We start from the raw sequence: 19693 nt of genomic DNA on the forward strand, positions 1-19693 counted from the left end.
TTGTGTTTATCATGAGCTGAACTCCAAGATCAATGACTATTTCTATGTACACAAAAGGCCTATTTCTTTCAAATATTGTTCACAAAATTTGTGTTAGTGAGCACTGCTCCTTTGCCCGAGATAATCCATCCACCTCACAGGTGTGGGATATCAAGATGCATGATTAGATTAGACAGCGTGATTATTGCACAGGTGTGCCTTAGGCTGGCCACAATAAAAGGCCACTCCAAAATGTGCAGTTTTATCACACAGAAAAGTGGCACAGATGTCGTAAGTTTTAAGGGAGCGTGCAATTGGCATGCTGACTTCAAGAACGTCCACCAGAGCTGTTGCCCTTGAATTGAATGTCCATTTCTCTACCATAAGCCATCTCCAAAGGCGTTTCAGAGAATTTGGCAGTACATCCAACCGGCCTCACAACCGCAGACCACGTGTAACCACACCAGCCCAGGACCTCCACATCCAGCATCTTCACCTCCAAAATCGTCTGAGTCCAGCTACCCGGACAGCTGCTGCAACAATCGGTTTGCATAACCAAAGAATTTCTGCAGACTGTTAAAAACCGTCTCAGGGCAGCTCATCTGCATGCTCGTCGTCCTGATCGGGGTCTCGACCTGACTGCAGTTCCTCGTCGTATTCCGACTTGAGTGGGCAAATGCTCACATTCGTCAGTGGCTGGCACTTTGGAGAGATGTTCTCTTCACGGATGAATCCCGGTTTTCACTGTGCAGATGGGCAAATGGCGGACAGCGTGTATGGCGTTGTGTGGGTGAGCGGTTTGCTGATGTCAAGGTTGTGGATTGAGTGGGCCATGGTGGCGGTAGGGTTACAGTATGGGCAGGCGTATGCTATGGGCAACAAACACAGTTGCATTTTATTGATGGCATTTTGAATGCGCAGAGATACAGCGACGAGATCCTGAGGCCCATTATTGTGCCATTCATCCACGACCATCACCTCATGTTGCAGCATGATAATGCACATCCCCATGTTGCAAGGATCTGTACACAATTCCTGGAAGCTGAAAACATCACAGTTCTTGCATGACCAGCATGCTCACCGGGCATGTCACCCATTGAGCATGTTTGGGATGCTCTGGATCGGTGTATACGACAGCGTGTTCCAGTTCCTGCCAATATCCAGCAACTTCGCACAGCCATTGAAGAGGAATGGACCAACCACAGGCCACAATCAACAACCTGATCAACTCTATGTGAAGGAGATGTGCTGCACTGCATGAGGCAAATGGTGGTCACACCAGATACTGACTGGTTTTCAGGCCCCCCCCCCCCCATACAATAAAACTGCACATTTTAGAGTTGCCTTTTATTGTGGCCAGCCTAAAGCACACCTGTGCAATAATCATGCTGTCTAAGCAGCATCTTGATATCCCACACCTGTGAGGTGGATGGGTTATTTCAGCAAAGGAGAAGTGTTCACTAACACAGATTTAGACAGATTTTTGAACAATATTTGAGAGAAATAGGCCTTTTGTGTACATAGAAAAAGTCGCAGATCTTTGAGTTCAGCTCATGATAAATGGGGGCAAACACAAAATTGTTGTGTGTATAATTTTGCTCAGTATATGTATACATACCATACTTGTGGGATCCCTCCAGGTGCTGGAAATCGCTATAATAGACACTGCTACTCCAGTGACCTTCACAAGCTTCCGGGTCCTGTGCCGAGCAGCTGCCGTGTTGCATTGTGAACACAAAAGGTCATCCACTTGGAGGCACCATTCAGAGATAACTTTGCTTTCTTTTAATAAATGCAAAGCATTCTCTGAATGAGGTGAAGAGGCGGGGGTGGTGACGGTTTTGCCCGCTACCTCATCCAATCATCGAGAAAATGCAAAGCATTCTCTGCATGGCGCCCATGCCCAATGGCAAACCCCTGTGTTCACAATGTATGAGGGCAGCCACTTGGCAAGGGACCCGAGAGCTAGTGGAGATCACTGGAGAAGGAGTATTTGCAACAGTAATTCCAGCTTCAAGAGGGAGCTCAAAAGGTATGTGTATGCATAGTTACATTTGTCCAAGCTGCATGTGTAACTACAGTGTGTACAAATACCCATACCTGGAATTTTTCTCAAAGTCGAGAACATGGTCCATTTTGTATGAATGATCAGTGGGTTATAGTTAACACCTAACACCAAACAAAGTTGACGTTGTTCATGCTTGGGCAATATGGGTCATCCAATGCTTGTCCATTAATAATGCTTAGGTTTCTGGTCATGGAAGCCAACTAACCAAGTGGTGTGAATGACAGCTCAGTTGGTCACACAAGAGCCATATAGATGCACCAATATGGCCCCCATTTGATCACACCTTTAGTTAGAACTGTCTCAAATCTCTGCAAATACCAGTTGGGTTTGAAAAATGGCAGCAGCCTTTATGCAGGCAAGTTTTTAGTACAGTCTAGAAATACTTTTTTGTTAGCTTATATTTGGCTCATACTGTTAATTGGCCAGTCATGCAAGAATCTGAAACATAAATTCTCAGTTATTATAATTTTGCAGTCTTCCTTATTTTCAACATACTTTGAGACTGACACAGCAGAATTATTCTGATTTGTTTAATAAATTTGAGTTTAATCAATTACAACAATTCATATTTATTTTTTGTTCCAATTACTAACAATATAAATGAGAATATATATATATATATATATATATATATATATATATATATATATATATATATATATATATATATATATATAGTGCTATTTTGCCTCATTTTAGGTGTTCACTGTATTATATAATTATCATTTATTATTATATTATTTTAGGCAGCTGATTTACATCTAGACAATTGATTATTTCCTTATATTGTACATGGGGATATGTGTTTAAATATTTTAATAAATAGATAAATGAAAACTATAATTTTATGATATGATATGAATTCCCCTGCCAGTAATTCTCTCTGTATATATCTATTTTAATAACGTTGAATTAATAAATAGATACATAAAACTGACCATTTTATTATATGAATTGGATATAAAGTCCCCTACCAGTGCAGTATTTATATATATTTTTTTTAAATCTTGAATTAATAAATAGATAAATAAAACTGATCATTTAATTTTTTGAATTGGATATAAAGTTCCCTACCAGTGATTCTCTCAGTATATATATCTATTTTTTATTAATTTTTTTAATCTTGAATTTCTCTTATTTCTTGCCTTTTTGTATGTGGCAAATGACCATTTTCCCATTCTTCCTGTAGAAGGCTTTGCCCTTCCAGATTGGCGTATAGTTCAACATTTTGCTACATCATATTTGCTTTCAATGTCTCCTAGCTCGGTTTTAGAAAACAAAAACCTTTAATCAAGACCAAAGTCAATTATCTACAGGGCTTTGTTATCAGACACTGTGGCACACCCCCCAGAATTTAACAACATTGGTAGGGCAGCAGAAGATGTCCTCTGATCCCTGACACTTAAGCTGAAGTATGAGCCTCAAAAACAAAGTTAGAATAAATAAGAAATGATATACATAAGTAATACTGCAAAGTTTTTCATATATGACAATATTCAGATTCTTGCATAGTCTTGAGTGTGACTCGTTCCTTTGAAGTCCACCTAAACCTGATGTTCTTTTTTTTTTTACAATAGATTAGATGCTGATAGGCTAAATTACCTACTGGCCCTTTTATGTACCTTTTTATGTACCTGCAGATGCAAGATTTCCTTCCCAAATGACCGCTCTTGACATTTCTCACTCTAGGGCAGCCATTCTCAACAAGGGCTCTATAGATCCCTAGGATTCATTTCAGTTGCTAGAGGTTTCTTGTGCTTTGACTGATTGACATCCCATCTCCCATTAATATCTCATCTCATAGTACCATATAGTTCTAAGGACAATGCTACTTGGCCGAGCCAGCCTCATGATACCAATGAACTGTCTAGTAAGGGTGGCATTCTCACCACCACAAGAAGAACATTTTACCCCTGGACTACCAATGTAGGAGGTATTTTTCCCAGTGTCCGCCAATGAATTGTGTTTTGAAGGGTTCCCTGAGACCCAACTATTGTAAGGGTTTCTCTATGGTAAAATGGTTGAGAATGGCTGCTCTAGAGTTCCAGTGCCCTCAAAATATAAAAAATAAAAATTCCTTAGAAAGCATGAGACCTGCTTGTTATAGCCACGGTGGATGTGTGGATCTGGAGATCCAAAATCTATTCACAAGTGTCACCAAAATATAGAAGATGGCAGTGGGTGATAAAGAGGATAAATCTCTTGGTCAGCTCTCATTATAGTTTTTTCCACATCTGTGTAAAATTTACTTAAAGTGGAAGTGAACCCTCCTATCGTTTTCAGCCGAGGAAGCTGCCATCTTGACCTCTATTTAGTCTTCAGCTGCCATGATGATGCACATGTGATCAGTTATGAACCAGCCATTGGATAGTTTTACAGTTTCGTTGAGAGCATATCCAATCTGACAGTTAAATTTCCGGCATGTGCTGGAAATGTAACTTTTTCGAAACTGTTAAATCTATGGGCTTACTTCTGTTTTAAATAAATAATAAATAAAAAGATGGGTTCTATACACAGGCCACTTACTACCCCCCAACTCAATCAAACTTTCCTTTCTTGCATTCTCCCACTGAACTGTGTTTCTGTTGGAACCATGAGTCTAAACCCAGTGTAAGCTCCATGTCAGAGCTTTCACAGGGTTAATGACCTTCTTTCCTCCTCCAAGTAACGGTGCTTACAGATTGGCCACTTAAGCCCAAGCACTATATCCTGGGAGGAAGAGGTGAAGGTCACATGCTCCCCCATACCCAGAAGCACTGGGTATTTCCAGATGGCCATTGGAGGGGCAGTTGGCACGCAGGTAAATGTGAAATGGCAACATCCTTTAAAAAAAACTGTAAAACAAGCCAATGTGTTTTCGGCCATCAGGCTAATTAGCCATTACTAAGGCCTAAAAGACAACGCATTGACTGTTTTACAGCCGTTTCATATCATTTCAATAAAGGATATTGTCATTTGACATTTACCCGAGTGCCAACTGCCCCTCCAGTGGTTCACAGAGGCATTAGCAGCCTTTCAGTTTGAGCACCGGGTGGAGCTGAGGATTGAAGGAAGGTAGCAGCACCACAACAGCTGTTTGTATTTTTCCAGGTAGGAGAACTACAACAAAGGAAAGTATCAGCAGTTGGGGATGGGCTGCCAAGAATATCTGTCACTTTTCCCTGAATGGGCAATTAAACCTGCCAGCGACTACCAAGAATTAAGATATCAGGACTGACCATTTAAAAGTAACTGACCAGGGTCAACGCATGACAATCCGCCCTTCCTCTCCTATGTAATGCCAATAATGTCTATTCTTTTCAGCCAGTCATGAATTACAACCCCTGGATGTTGCTTTACTTCATATCCTTCCTGCTGATTGTGGCTTTCTTTGTCCTGAACATGTTTGTGGGGGTTGTGGTGGAGAATTTTCACAAATGCCGACAACACCAAGAGGAAGAGGAGGCCAAGAGACGTGAAGAGAAGAGGCTGCGCAGGATGGAGAAAAAGAGAAGGAGTAAGGAGAGAGAAATGGCCGGTCGGTAGTCTTTAAAACAATTCTCTGTGTGCTGCTTGACCTATGACAGGCACGCACTAGCCAGCTAAAGTGGCCGCTTACTAGAAGCATGGATACTGTAGACTACCTGTGCATGGATAGGTAGTATTCTAGCTGGTTTTCAGGGGAAAGATATAGCAATTCCTTACAGTAACCAGGGGGCCTCCTTTTTTATTATTTTAAATTCTCTTTCTGATCAATGGTTCTTCGAAAGCCTGTTTTGTGAATAAATGTTCTTCTTTGGACCTTTTCTAGGCCATAACAAACATTTGAAGGCCTTAGTTGGCCCCTAGTGGACTTTCTAAAATAATGTTTTCCACGATACCTTCCACCCTGCTCCATTGAACTCATACATGGTGATCTTTGCTGAAGGAGAAGATCAGAGTCACCAGACCAAAAGACCAGTTTATCCAGTAAATTTAAAGCCTAGCACCAACCAAAAACGTTTTAATTTTAAATACAGTTTCAAGCAGATAAATACACTTTCGTGAGAACTGTTTTACCTACCAAATTTTATTTCTGTACATCATCTATACAACATCTCTCAAGATTTATCCAGCCTTGTCAGACAACAAAACAAAGTTGGTGACCTTATACAAAAGAAAAAAATTGCCCCAGCTGGAAAAACGTAAAAACATAAAAGTAGGGATGCATGGATATATTGGCTACCAAATTTATTGACCGAAAATAGGGTTATCTGTGTTTTCCCAATAGCAAAAAAAATAAAAATGGCGATAATGATATGCTGTGTGCTATTGGCTTCAATGCAAAATCACATCCCATTGACTTCGATGCAAAATCTGATCCCATTGACTTCAGTGCAAATACACCCCTTAGTGACTTCAATGCAAAATTGCTTTCCATTGACTTCAAAAACACTCCCCAGTGACTTCAATTCAAAATAGTGTCCCGTTGACTTCAATGCAAAATTGCATCCCCTTGCCGGCAATGCAAAAACGCCCCCTAGTGACTTAACTGAAAAATCATGTCCCGTTGACTTCAATGTAAAATGACATCACATTGACTTCAATGCAAAACTGTGTCCCATTGATGTCAATACAAAATGTCCCCTAGCGACCAATTCAAAATCATGTTCCATTGACTTCAATGAAAAAAATCACATCCCAAACCACATTAATTACATTTTGGTTTCCGTTTTTGGCCAAGTGCATCCTGAATTTTCGGTTTCAGTTTCAGCACCGGAATTTTTTTTTTCGGCGCATCACTAATTATAAGTTGCAGTTAAGTTAATAAAGGAGAGAAAGGCTATGTGCAGTATAGGGTATAACCGGCCAGTATGTGACTGGAAATTACTCCAAAAATTTCATGTGACTTCACAAATCAATAAATAAATATTCCTATAATAGACCTCAAAAATGAATCATTAATAGTTCCAAAAATATACAAAATGTTAGAGATATATATCTCATTAATAGTTTTAAAAATATACAAAATGGATAAATAAAAATTATATATATATATTCAGATCTATCTATTATATACACTGTATATATAACAATGCATAAAAATACAGGTGTCAAAATAATTCATAAAATCAATATACTAATCAGAAAACACAAAAGGAGTCTGTATCAATTGCAAACGTGCAGTTCATATAACCAGCGGGTCCACAAGTACCAAAAAAACGTTCCAAAGTGCTGTCCACATTCCTTAGTGATCCCCATGCAGAATCCTCAGTGTTCCGAGAGAGGTCATGGGTTGATCACTAAGGAATGTGGACAGCACTTTGTAAATTATTTTTGGAACTATAGCACTTGTGGACTCGCTGGGTATATGAACAGATGGATTCCAGAAAGTAAATGTTACACCTCACTCAAGATGGCCAAGTTCAGAAATGCTAGGGGGGGGGGCGTTTTTCAACAAAAAAATTGTATTTTTGGTTTGTGGTGCCCAGATGCAGTGACAATCCAGTTTAAGGGAGCAGGGTGCAAAGGATAACATGTGGTCTTATATAACAATTGCTCAGATTTAAAAAATGACCAGTCCGGGGGGCAGAACACGATCCTTCAAAAAATTTGTATCATTGGAACTCTGCAGTTTTTGGCTACTCGTACCTTAAAAAAAATAAAAATATGTAGTCATTTATAACACATTCAATAGGCTTCAGCTTTTGGTGGACCATTTATTCTAGATGAGTGAATTAAAATAATAAAAAGATACTGTGAGGAATTGCCGATTTAACAGAACTAAACATGCAAGAATCTTTCTCCTTTTTAAAATCAATGAATCTTGCAAATGCTACCATAGTATGCATCCGATAGTAAAACATGCTTTCTACTAATTAAAAACATAACCTATTCAAAAATGAACCACCAGCAGTGAATGACCAGACATGAACATGTTATACTATTGTGCATGTACAAGTTCAGTAAGCATGGACTAATGATGCATATTAGTCAATAGAGCTGAAAATATTAAAGCGTTAAGGCCTTGGCATGCACTTTAAATTTGGATCAAAAAGGTGGATATTTTACAGAAAACTTTTTTTTTAAATGATTTTTGCAAACTTTTGCTGCGTTACTGTAAGTGGCCTTCAGCATTTTTTAAAAGAGGTCTAAATTGGCAGACATCAGGCCTATACAGTAATTTGGAGGAAAGTGTTTTGACTGACCTGAGCAGCCATCAAGAACATAAGAAAATAAGATTATAAAATAAAATTGAAACATCTGATGGGTTGAAATTGTCAGCTTTTGCTTCCTCCAATTAGTTTTTAGTTTTCTACTCCATATACCATCTAAACCTGTAGGGGGAAAAAAAAAGCGCTAACGTTGCTTTTTGTTATTGCTTGCAAACTTCGTTATATTAAATTTCCATTATTTCCAGCATGCGGTTAACTTTACACACCAAGCTGTCAGTGAGTGCTCCTACTGAGATGATGGAGGGGGTCAGAGGGAGGAGGTGATTGACTGAAAACTATATTTGCAGTTACTTCTCTCCAACTGTGACATATTTCATGCTCTGGTTTGGGGTGTCCAAAGATAATTTCACAAAGCTCCGATGCCAGGTGTCAAGAGGCCTAATTAAAACTCCATAAAAAGATTACTTTAACCTCAAAAAGAGTAAAAAAAAAATGAATGAAGAAATTATTTAGCACTAAAGCTTTTATATATATATATATTTTTTTTTTAAATTTTATTTTTTTACGTTTTTTAAATTTTTTGTGTGTCAACACAATGCAAGTTTACAACCTTTTTTACTTTTACCTTTACTAAAACTACTTCTGAGTCCATCTTGTTTAAGCAAATCACTTGATCAAACAAAATAAAAAAAAGATAGTGACATGACTTACATTTTTCAATACAAATAATATTAAATATAAAAACAAAATTATAAATAACTCCTTCAACTTTTGATATATTGCTTTTGCAATTAAAAGCATGGAACTTACTCCTTAAGCCGGTTTCTTTTTATTTCTTTCCCCCTTTTTTAAATTTTTTACAGCATTTATTAAAAAACAAAAGGATTCATTCAGATGGTATCAATTTGTTTTGATGACCTCTGAAATGACATTTCTTACTGGAAATCAATCTTGCTGGCAAAAAAAAAAAATTGATCATAGGATCGGAAGGTAAAGAAGAGGGTGTATTTCCCATGGTGTAGTAATTAACAGAATTTCATTCTTTTAGATCTAATGCTGGATGATATATTGTTGGAGCACTCAGCCAGTCCAACGCAAGGTACTGGCAGATCTGGTGTATTGTCCCAGCACGGTGAAGGTGTCATGTGACTAATTGCTGTCTGATGTCAGAAGTCCACTAAACAGTGTGACGTCTTGTTTGTTGATTTCATTGGCTCATACATCCCATCTTGATGTAAACAAAACAATAAGATATGATTGTAAAAGATATCTAAATCAGAGGAAGGGCTTATGTGTTGCTTCCAAAAGAAACGTTTTGTAAAGGTTTGGGTTTACTTTGTTCTGTACAATTGTATTAAATACCCAGTTGTGGCCAAAAAGGTGGCAAGGGATTAAACACGCCTTGCATTATGGGCAGACCTACATTTTAAAAAGTGTCAACCTTTTTCAGTTATCACCCGATGCCGATAAAGAAATATTAAGTTCATCCTTATCCCAAACCTAACCACTTAGAGTAAACCTTAGAATAACCTCTAAGCGTAAAGCTTAAACCTAAAGTTTATTTATAACCAAAAATGTTTTTATTATTTTGGATTCAGTCGAGAAGGGTTAAAACCCATGCCGGTTTTTATTCTGCTATCCGTGTCCTTTTGCGGAGATTTCCCTTTACTTGCCTGGAAGACACAACATGAAGAGATAACCTCTCCAAAGTAAGTTGAATTCCCTCTTAGACGGTTATCACTGGAAAAAGGTGTCCACGTTGGTAGATTTAACCTGACCACCTTGCTCCAGTAACAACTGTAACATTTTGGATTTCCCAGGCTTTCTGTCTCGATGACAATGGTCACCGGGACATACCGAGAGTATGCAGTTGGAAAGCAGACAGCAATAAAGAGTACAAACTCATCTCCACCCTATCAAAAACTTTAAAAAATAGTGTGGGCTTAAAGCCCCATACACACTATCAGTTTTTCTGCTGAGTTTTTTCTTTAGATTTACCAAAACCATATAGTATGAGGTCAAACCTTAGGAGTTTCAATTTGTATGCAATCAGGTAGGCCCTTCTACATGGTTTTGGTAAACCTGAAGGAAAAACTGATAGTGTGTACGGGGCTTTAGATACACTTAAACCCAACCCCTAACCCTTAAAAGATTAGTCCTCCAAAAACTGGTATTCCAGTTACTGGTAAACACTAGTTAAACTGCTTGACAGATTCTTATATCTCTGGGCAATTAGGGAGATCCCTGGGCGATGCTTCCGGATCTACACACCAGCTCTGGCCATTGCTATGGTTCTTACCATCCCTTCTGGAATTTATATTATAGAGAATGTGCAAGAAAGACCTGAACACACAAAAGGCGGATGGGGACAACCAAAATTTCCAGTTGGACAACAACAGATTATGCCAAGGGGATCTAATTGTTGGAATATTCAAGATATACCGTATGTAAATAAAGCCAGGAGCTAATTCAACCCACTAGGCTCCACCTCTGACTAAAATACCACCTTTTGGTAGACTGAATCTTCAAAGCTAAACCCTAAATCAGAACTTAACCTATAAACCTAACTCTTAAACATAATATCACTACAAAAATAATGCTATTACATGGATATTACCAACCATAGTCCACCCATGAGGAAAAATATTTTCCAAAAGACCACAGTGAAAAATCCTTGCTGACTTCCTTCTGAAAATGCTAGGTTGCCATGGGGTCCATGGGGCCTTTTAAAATGATCTAAACTCATAAATAAAAATTTAATGAATTCCCAGATGTGGTGACTTTGAGGGTTTCCCCCTTTTATTTTTACTTTGTGCTCCTTAATTCCCTTTGTGGCTACACTCACTCTCCACTGTATCTTTGGAAGAAGCTTTTGTTGTCACGCAGGTTGAACTTTCAACATGTCTTTTGTTCATTCACAATACAGTACATGGTGGATTGATGAGACAATAGTTTACTAAAGACAAATACTGTAATATTGTTTTTGCAGTCTTTTTGGCTCACTGAAAGTGTCATGGACACTGCATTTCTGGCATAATCAACAGGTATTTCCTGCACAACTGAAAATGTTCTCAGCCTGAAAAATACAGCCACTACATCCAAAAGACCGCTATGTTGTATATTCTAGTTTATATACCCATTATTGACAGACCCCCACATGTACACTTTTAATGTGGCTTTCACACATAGTTTTAACATGATAATTGCTTAAATGTGGCCAGTACCCAGCAATGGTATTCCTAGCTGGTTTCCATGTACCACCACGGTTTCATTTTTTAAATGCAGTCTGATTGCTAAGGATATTGGTTACTTTTCAGTTCCAACTCACATTTCCACACCCTAGTTACATATCATATGGCAGGGAAAGCCAAGTTGAGCTATCTGCAGAGAAGGGCCTCTGTTGCTGTGGCTGGGAATGCTCAGACCTAACCAATCAGCTACAGTCTCACGATATAACTGGAAAGAAGCCTGCACTGATATATAGTGTTAGAAAGGAAGAATATAACATACCCTTGGGAAAAAATTGCAAAGCATACTTGCACTCTGAATTTGGGGTGCAGGTAAGAAGCAATTTCTATAGAAAAAAATAACCAAGGCATCTTATGTGTGCCTAAATATATATATATAACACTCCCATAGACATACTCCTAAACCTTGTGGACGGCCTTCCCAGAAGAGTTGAAGCTGTTATAGCTGCAGGGTGGGCCAACTCATTGTTGAACCCTACGGACTAAGACTGGGATGCCATTAAAGTTCATGTGCGTGTAAAGGCAGGCAGAATTGATGTTTTCTAGTCTCTGGGATGCCATTGGGGAAGTCGTCCCACCCATTGGTGCAGTCATGACATTTTTTCATTGGCTTGTGTGGAAATATTCACAGAGGGCCGGCAATGGAATATTTCTGTGTCTTGCGCTGTGTCATGTATTTTTCCTCAAGAAATATTTGGAACCTTTTTTACAGGAATGGGCCTGGACCAGAGCCTCTCTACTGTCTAGAGTTGCTCATTATTTCACAGCCAAGGATGACATGTAATACTGAGTGCTCTGATTGTGCCTTGTGCTCTTAGTTGAGTCACAGTTCATGTAGTTTATAAATGCTTCCGATATGAAAGAACCTATAGAAGATAGGCCAGGAGAGCATCGGGTGAAAAGGTGTAGAGGGACCCAGCAGCTAAGGTAGCAATTCTGTCACTACCATCAAAAGGTTTCTGCTCCAAACCTTTAGCTTCACATTTTCTTATCCAATAGGTTGTATTGGGTTTACAACATTAAAAAAGTACCAAAAACACATTTCAAAGTCGTTTTATATGATTGCCCATAAATGTAGGATGCGAGACAAGCAAACACCATGTTAGCCAAACAGAATTACTTATATCCTAGGATATAAACATAATATACATGGGCTGCCAAGGAATTGATGGTGATAGCCATTATATTATAATATACAGTAGAGCTTGTTATATTAATTTAGTTATGTAGAAGAATAGAAGAGTGAAGATAACTAGATGTGATTGGAATAGGGGAATAGAGTACAGAGAGAAACAGGGGGTAGGGCAGTGATGGCGAACCTTGGCACCCCAGATGTTTTGGAACTACATTTCCCATGATGCTCAACTACACTGCAGAGTGCATGAGCATCATGGGAAATGTAGTTCCAAAACATCTGGAGTGCCAAGGTTCGCCATCACTGGGGTAGGGGGTGGTGAAAGAAGGAAATAAGGGAAGGATTGAGTTACTCGTAGCCAGTCAATAGTGTCCAAAACCTTTAGCTTCTCTTTTTGGGAAGAGCGATGTGAGCAGCACGTTGTCCACATCTTGATCCAATGTTGAAGGAAACTTAGGAAGTATTGAAGGTTCTATTAATCTCCATTTGACAGTTTTTTTTAGTGACTGACATGCCAATCCAATGGCTTTGTTTTTTTTTAAATCATTGACTTTGGGTGGGGGATGGGGGTTAGGGGGTGATGGAAGAAGAAAATGAGGGAAGGATTGAGTTACTTGTGGCCAGTCAATCTCTTTTTGAGACGGGAGATGTGGGCAGCATTTTCTCCACATCATGATCCAATGTTGAAGGAAACTTATTAAAGGTTCCATTGTTGATCTCCATTTGACAATACTGTTTTACTGACTAACATGCCAATCCAATGGCTTTGGTATTTAAAGTTATTGACTTTGCCAGAGACAGCCATGCAGTTTACATTTTCAGGAGCAGGTCAGCAACACCACAGTAATTTACTTTGTGGGGGTAGGGGGTGGTGGAAAAAGGAAGGGAAAGGTGAAGGGAAGAATTGAGTTACCCGTAGAAAGTCAATGGTGTCCAAAACCTTTAGCTTCTCTTTTTGAGAAGAGTGATGTGGGCAGCATGTTGTCCACATCATGATCCAATGTTGAAGGAAAATTAACGAGGAAGTATAGAAGCTTCCATTGTTTATCTCCATTTGACAATACTGTTTTACTGACCGACATGCCAAGCCAATGGCTTTATCGACTTTGCCAGAGACAGCCAGGCAGTTTACATTTTCAGAAGCAGGTCAGCAACACCACGCCCTGTATTTTTTACCAGTAGAGGTTTTCTTTAAAGTGTATGTCAATCCAAAAGTTTTTCTTTGTTTTGGATGAAATCTAAGTAAGAACTCATTGCGTTTTCTTCCTTCTATCCAGAGCTCCACTGGACCGATTTAACTTCACTTTCTGTCCTGGTGACAATAGTTTCACTAGACAGGAAGTGAAGGTTATTCTCCAACAGCAGCATGGACTATATAGATTAGGTTTAGAACCCCTATCAGTGTTTTATTGGCATCTGTGTCCCTGTTGCAGATTTTCTTCCATTTTTTTTTATCTGCTAAAAATATTGTTACTGGGACATCGTTGAGGAGAAATCTCTCTAATAGATTAATTCCAGCAGAGGTTCCAACCCTTTTATACTCAATTGAATCTAAAAATAAAAAGTTTCGGCTGGACATACACTTTAATGCCCTGTACACACGGTCGGATTTTCCGACGGAAAATGTGCGATCAGATCATGTTGTCGGAAAATCCGATCATGTGTGGGCCCCATCTGACTTTTTCCGTCGGTTTTTCTGACGCATAAAGTTTGCGAACAGGATCTAAAATTTTCCGACAACAAAATTTCCGCAGAAATTCCGATCGTGTGTAGACAATTCCGATGGACAAAGTGCCACGCATGCTCACAATAAACTAAGCCCTTGTACACACGGTCGGAGGGTCCGACGGAATGTGTCCGATTGGACCGTTTCCATCGGACCAAGTTTTCCAAGTTGTTGGTAAAATTTTCCAACAAAATGCTCCGATTGGACATACTCCGATCATGTGTAGAGAATTCCGATCGGATAAAGTGCCACGCATGCTCAGATCAAATTCCTACACCAAAGCTATTGGCTACTAGCGTGAACGTAGTCCCGTCGTAACGAAATAATGTCATCACGTCGGATTTTCCGACAACTTTGTCTGACCGTGTGTATGCAACAGTTTCGGACAAAATCCGACGGACAATATCCGACGGATTTGGTTGTCGGAATCTCCGACCGTACAAGGGCTTAGAGACGAAAGCTATTGGCTACTGGCCTGTTTATAGTCCCAACGTACGAGTTTGACGTCACCTCGTTCAGAACAATCGGATTTTACGACAACTTTGTGCGACCGTGTGTGTATGCAACACAAGTTTCGGCCAAAATCCGTCTGAAAAAATCTGACGGATTTTGTGGTCGGAATGTCCAACCGTGTACAGGGCATAAGACACAGCAAGTTCCTCCTGTGAATTCCTCCCCATGATGAACTTACAGCTGCTGCCTGCCTATGTTGCAGAGGCTCCTCCCCAAGGTCAGTGCAGCCAACCCCAAACTCTAACAAGCAGCAGAATAAGGAGGAGGTTGACAGGAGAACTTCAGAATAAGGAGGAAATTGCCAGAGGAACTTCCCAAATGTGGATCAACAGAGCTGCAAAAGTAGGCATCAGTTTTATAGATTTTAGACTCAACAGATACATTTTGCATTCACATCATACTAGCTGTTAATTGTGTTTTTTGGCTGGAATGCCTCAACCAACACACCCCATTATCACTTTCAGTATTGATATCCCACAATGCACAATGTATTCTGTGCTTTTCATTCTGTTCTTTGCATTCTCATCCTTTCTTCGACAAGTCCTTCCATAGGATGTTCGTAAGTTTTGTTTGGGACGCACACTTCCGTTGAAGTTATCTCTGTACACATTGTTTTGTTATTCGTAAAGTGAAATCTGGACATCTCATATGTAGTTTTTGTGTATATATTTCTTCATAAAAAGTGTAAATGTGTTGTAAGGTATAAAAGTTATAAGTTTGTGTACAATTTTGAAAAGTTACAAACGTAAGTTTTTTTGTTTTTTTTTTCATGGGAGTTGAATTTCCGAGGAGTTTAACATTGACGGTTTATGATGTTTTTTTGCATTTATTTTGTTCTTTTGCATTATTTTATGCATTACTTATATAGAGCATGGCAAAAGCAAGTGCATGGGGATGCATGCATGATTGGGAAAGCAACCTGTGCCTATATAGATAATTTTGTTATATATGCATACATTCATTAGCTTACGTACTTGTCAACAGCCTAATCCTTTTGTTGTGCCTATAGAAGCCCAATGTAAACCTTACTATTCGGAGTACTCGCACCCCCGTCTCTTTATACATCAAATGTGTACAAGTCACTATTTGGATCTCTTCATTACGGGGGTGATTGGACTCAATGTTATAACTATGGCGATGGAGCATTACCAACAACCAAGGGTAAGTTGTTTTTGTAGAATCCATCTGTGCATTGAGGTTGGTTTACCAAAGAAATTGTCCCAGATAAGCAAAGCAAGACAGAGGAACTAGGGGGGAGAAAATGGAGGGCTAGGAACGAGTTAAGGCATGTTAGGGCAAGAGATTAACCTCTAGTAGAAGGCAGTTAGCTGGAGTGGGAAGAGCTACAGGAGCAGATGTTCAGGATTGGACTAGGGACAGTAATTCCAGAAGCAGGGATCCAGAGAATATTTTGTATAGAGGGGTCACATCAGTTGGTTGGTATGAAGCTCTCTGGTGTTTTGGTGGCTTTAGTGGTCCCCTTATGTCCCTATTTCCATGGGACTCCTGTACTTCTGTGTTTTTAGTAAGAGGTCCTTGAACAGAGGAGCTGGGGGAGGAATAAAAGGGCTAGGAAAGAGTTAGGACATGTTAGGGCTTGAGGCTTACCTCTAGTGTGGAAGGCGGTTAGCTGGGTTAGAGAATTGCTTCAGGAACAGTTTTGAAGGATTGGACTGGGGATGACAATTCCGTAAGTCCCTGCAGAGCTGTTAATTGTTAGACAACTAGGCCAGTAGGGGTCGTTGACTCCTGATAAATCACCAGGGGCATTTTTTTTTGTTTAGGGGGCATATTGGTTGGTATGAAGTCCTCTAATGTTTTGGTGGCTTTAGTGGCCCCCTTATGCCCCTGTTTCCAGGGATTCTTGGTTTATAGTAATAGTTTCTTGAGCTTTCAAGGTGCAGCCAAGGACAGAATTTGAGTACAAACACTTTGACCAGATTGGGATTAAGCCCCCATTCTTTGTCCTATCAGTGCTAAATTGCATATTTTGCAAAATCATTTTTCAGTGTTTATTTTACTATTATGGTTAATAAAATGGCTATTGAGGCCAATTAAATTCACATTGCCCAGTCTAATGTTTTTATTTGGGTAACATTTTAAGTGGAGGAGTCTTTATAGATAAATCCTTTATTCAAGATGTTGTTCACTTAGCAAAGTAAATGTTCAGTGACATTAGTAAATAAGTTGGTGCTTTTTTTAACTTCAATCATCCAATCATGTGGAAGTAAAAATCTTTTTTTTTTTTTAAATTTCCCTGCCTCCCTAGGCATTTAAAGTGAACACAGCCTCAATATATTTACCAAGCAAAGTCAACATAGATTCTCCAAATGAACATTCACTTTGATAAATGAACAATCTAAATTCTTTTTGAAAATCAACCATGTCCTTTGGATCAGGAAGGAATTATTACCCCCTGTTAGAGTCTTGGCTTTATAAAGGTTTTTTTTTATCGTCCTCTGGATTAACAGTGGGTATGGGTTTCTGTATAGTTGGGTTTTCTGTTTTTCTATTCATTTTTTTCATCTCTTGGTTGAACCTTTTTTCAACCTAAGTAAAAAAAAGAAGTCCTAACTATTGAACACATTAATATGAATATATGACATCTTAGCCCTTGTACACACGGTCGGAAATTCTGACCACAAAATCCGTCAGATTTTTTCCAACGGATTTTGTCCGAAACTGGTGTTGCATACACAAGGTCGGACAAAGTTGTTGGAAAATCCGATCGTTCGGAACGTGATGACGTTCGTTACGACGGGACTACGTTCAGGCTAGTAGCCAATAGCTTTGGTCTCGTAATGTGTTCTGAACATGCGTGGCACTTTGTCCGATCGGAATTCTCTACAAATGATCGGACAAAGTCCGATCGGATCATGTTGTTGGAAAATTTTATATCCAGCTCTCAAACTTTGTTGGTCTGACATTCCGACTGAAAAAGTCTGATGGAGCCCACACACGGTCGGATTATCCGATAACGCGGTCCGATCGGACATTTTCCGTCTGAATTTCCGACCATGTGTACAAGGGCTAAGAAAATATTTTAAATAATAAATTATAGTAAAAAAATATATTTTATGTCAGATTTAGAAGTACTTTAAGTGTTAGGGGATGCTTTAGTGAAAGAGATACTTTATTTAACTTTTGGGTTGCAGCAGACTTTTGATGGGTTTTTCACTGCTGGGGGCCCTAAACCAAAAAACTGTTGGCATCTCTGGCACTAAAAACAAATATGTTATTCTTTTGATGATTATATATTCTTAAAGCGGGAGTCCACCGGGACTCCGCGTTTTTTTTTTTTTTTAAAGCCAGCAGCTACAAATACTGCAGCTGCTGACTTTTAAAATAATGACACTTACCTGTCCAGCGCGCCCACGATGTCGGCACCCGAAGCCGATCTCTAGGTCGTCTGTCGGGTCCTGCCGCCGCCATCTTGGGTATGGGAATCAGGAAATGGAGCCTTTCGGCTTCATTTCCCGGTTCCCTACTGCGCATGCGCGAATCGCGCCGCGCAATAAGGACGCTCCCCGCTGCCTCTGGGATCTGTGTGTTTCCCAGCAGGCAGCGGGGCACTTGCGGGAAGGGGCGGGCACTTGCGGAAAGGGGCGTAAGTTACGCCCCTTTCCGCAGAGAGCTATCCCGGAAGTGGGTGCAGTTACCTGGATTATCCAGGTAACTGCACCCCCCTCCCCCCTGAAAGGTGCCGATTGTGGCACCAGAGGGGGGGGGGGATTCCGATGAGCGGAAGGTCCACTTTAGGGTGGACCTCCGCTTTAAACAGAAACCCAGGCTACAGGCAATGCCATTTTTTTTTTTTTATTATTGTTTTATATTTGGAGTTAAGTCTGAATTTTTTTGAAGCATGTTAAAATGCAGTCAGTCAGAATGAGTATTAACAGAGCAGAAACATTTATTGATTGTTCTGTCATATATTCTTTTTGGCTTTTTTTTTAATTGAATTGACTTCTATGAATCCCCTCTATAAGATCGAATCATTAAGAAAAAAATAGATAAATAACTAAAAATAAACTCTTACTTGCGTCTTTTCAGGTAGGCCCAAACACCACAATTGCTGGTAAATTTACTTAATTTGACATCTGCCTGTGTGTGGGTCAGCCTTAAAATAAAGACAATTCAAAATAATAACTCACCACTGCATTTTTTATATTTTAGGTGCTAGATGAAGCTCTGAAGATCTGTAACTATATTTTCACCCTAATTTTTGTCCTGGAGTCCGGGTGCAAAATGATTGCATTTGGTTTTCGCCGTTTTTTCAAAGACAGGTATGCAGAAAACAAACGTAAAAAATATATTTGTTTGAAATAGTCTCTTAATAAAGCAATATGTATAAAAAATATTATTAGGAAATCGGTATCAGAAAACTACAAAATGGAGTCTTGAATGTCATTCGTTGTGTGTGTTCTTGCCTTGTCACCTGAGTGAGCTGCAATTTATGATATTACTTTCTGTGGTCTTTCTAGTCAGTCTTTAGCCACTTATACTGGATGGAAAGCCTTTTAGAATTTTTCCTATTTGATTAAACCCATCAACTCTGGTACTCGTAGTCAGTGTTCTTTACGGGCCATGTCGTGCTAGAAATGAAGAATCCACAAAATGTGATGAAACCATGTTGGGAGCGCAGGGCAGCACTTTACACTAATATTTTGATGCACTTTGTACAATTTTATTGGTGGGGGCCTGAGTAGTGTAAATTTTGGAAAACAACAACAACCTATAATATAGGTAAAAAAATAAAATGATATAACATCTAGGAGAGAAGATAAAGTCCAGCATCATGGTTCAGCTTAGCATAAAATTTAGAAAACTTTATTGATGATCCAACAAGACACAAGGGGAATCTATTACACAAAAGAAGTTAACAGGTTTCAG

The 19693-nt window shown here is 39.3% G+C and overlaps 1 protein-coding gene across 4 annotated transcripts in view; it reads left to right on the forward strand.

The window, feature by feature from the left end:
• Window positions 1–19693, forward strand: part of CACNA1G (calcium voltage-gated channel subunit alpha1 G) — a 151186-nt gene that overhangs the window by 105001 nt on the left and 26492 nt on the right. For 2 of the 4 annotated variants that reach the window (XM_077458917.1, XM_077458919.1), the window contains exons 24-27: window positions 5351–5543; window positions 9230–9280; window positions 15813–15964; window positions 18977–19086. In XM_077458917.1, the coding sequence (XP_077315043.1) occupies window positions 5351–5543; window positions 9230–9280; window positions 15813–15964; window positions 18977–19086 (506 nt within the window). Of the gene's footprint in view, window positions 1–5350; window positions 5565–9229; window positions 9281–15812; window positions 15965–18976; window positions 19087–19693 lie in introns of all 4 variants that reach the window. The other 2 variants (XM_077458918.1, XM_077458920.1) reach the window with 2 other exon arrangements.

This window comes from Lithobates pipiens, unplaced genomic scaffold, assembly GCF_037356315.1.
Source record: "Lithobates pipiens isolate NorthernLeopardFrog02 unplaced genomic scaffold, aLitPip1_a1.2 Scaffold_28, whole genome shotgun sequence".
Taxonomy (NCBI): domain Eukaryota; kingdom Metazoa; phylum Chordata; class Amphibia; order Anura; family Ranidae; genus Lithobates; species Lithobates pipiens.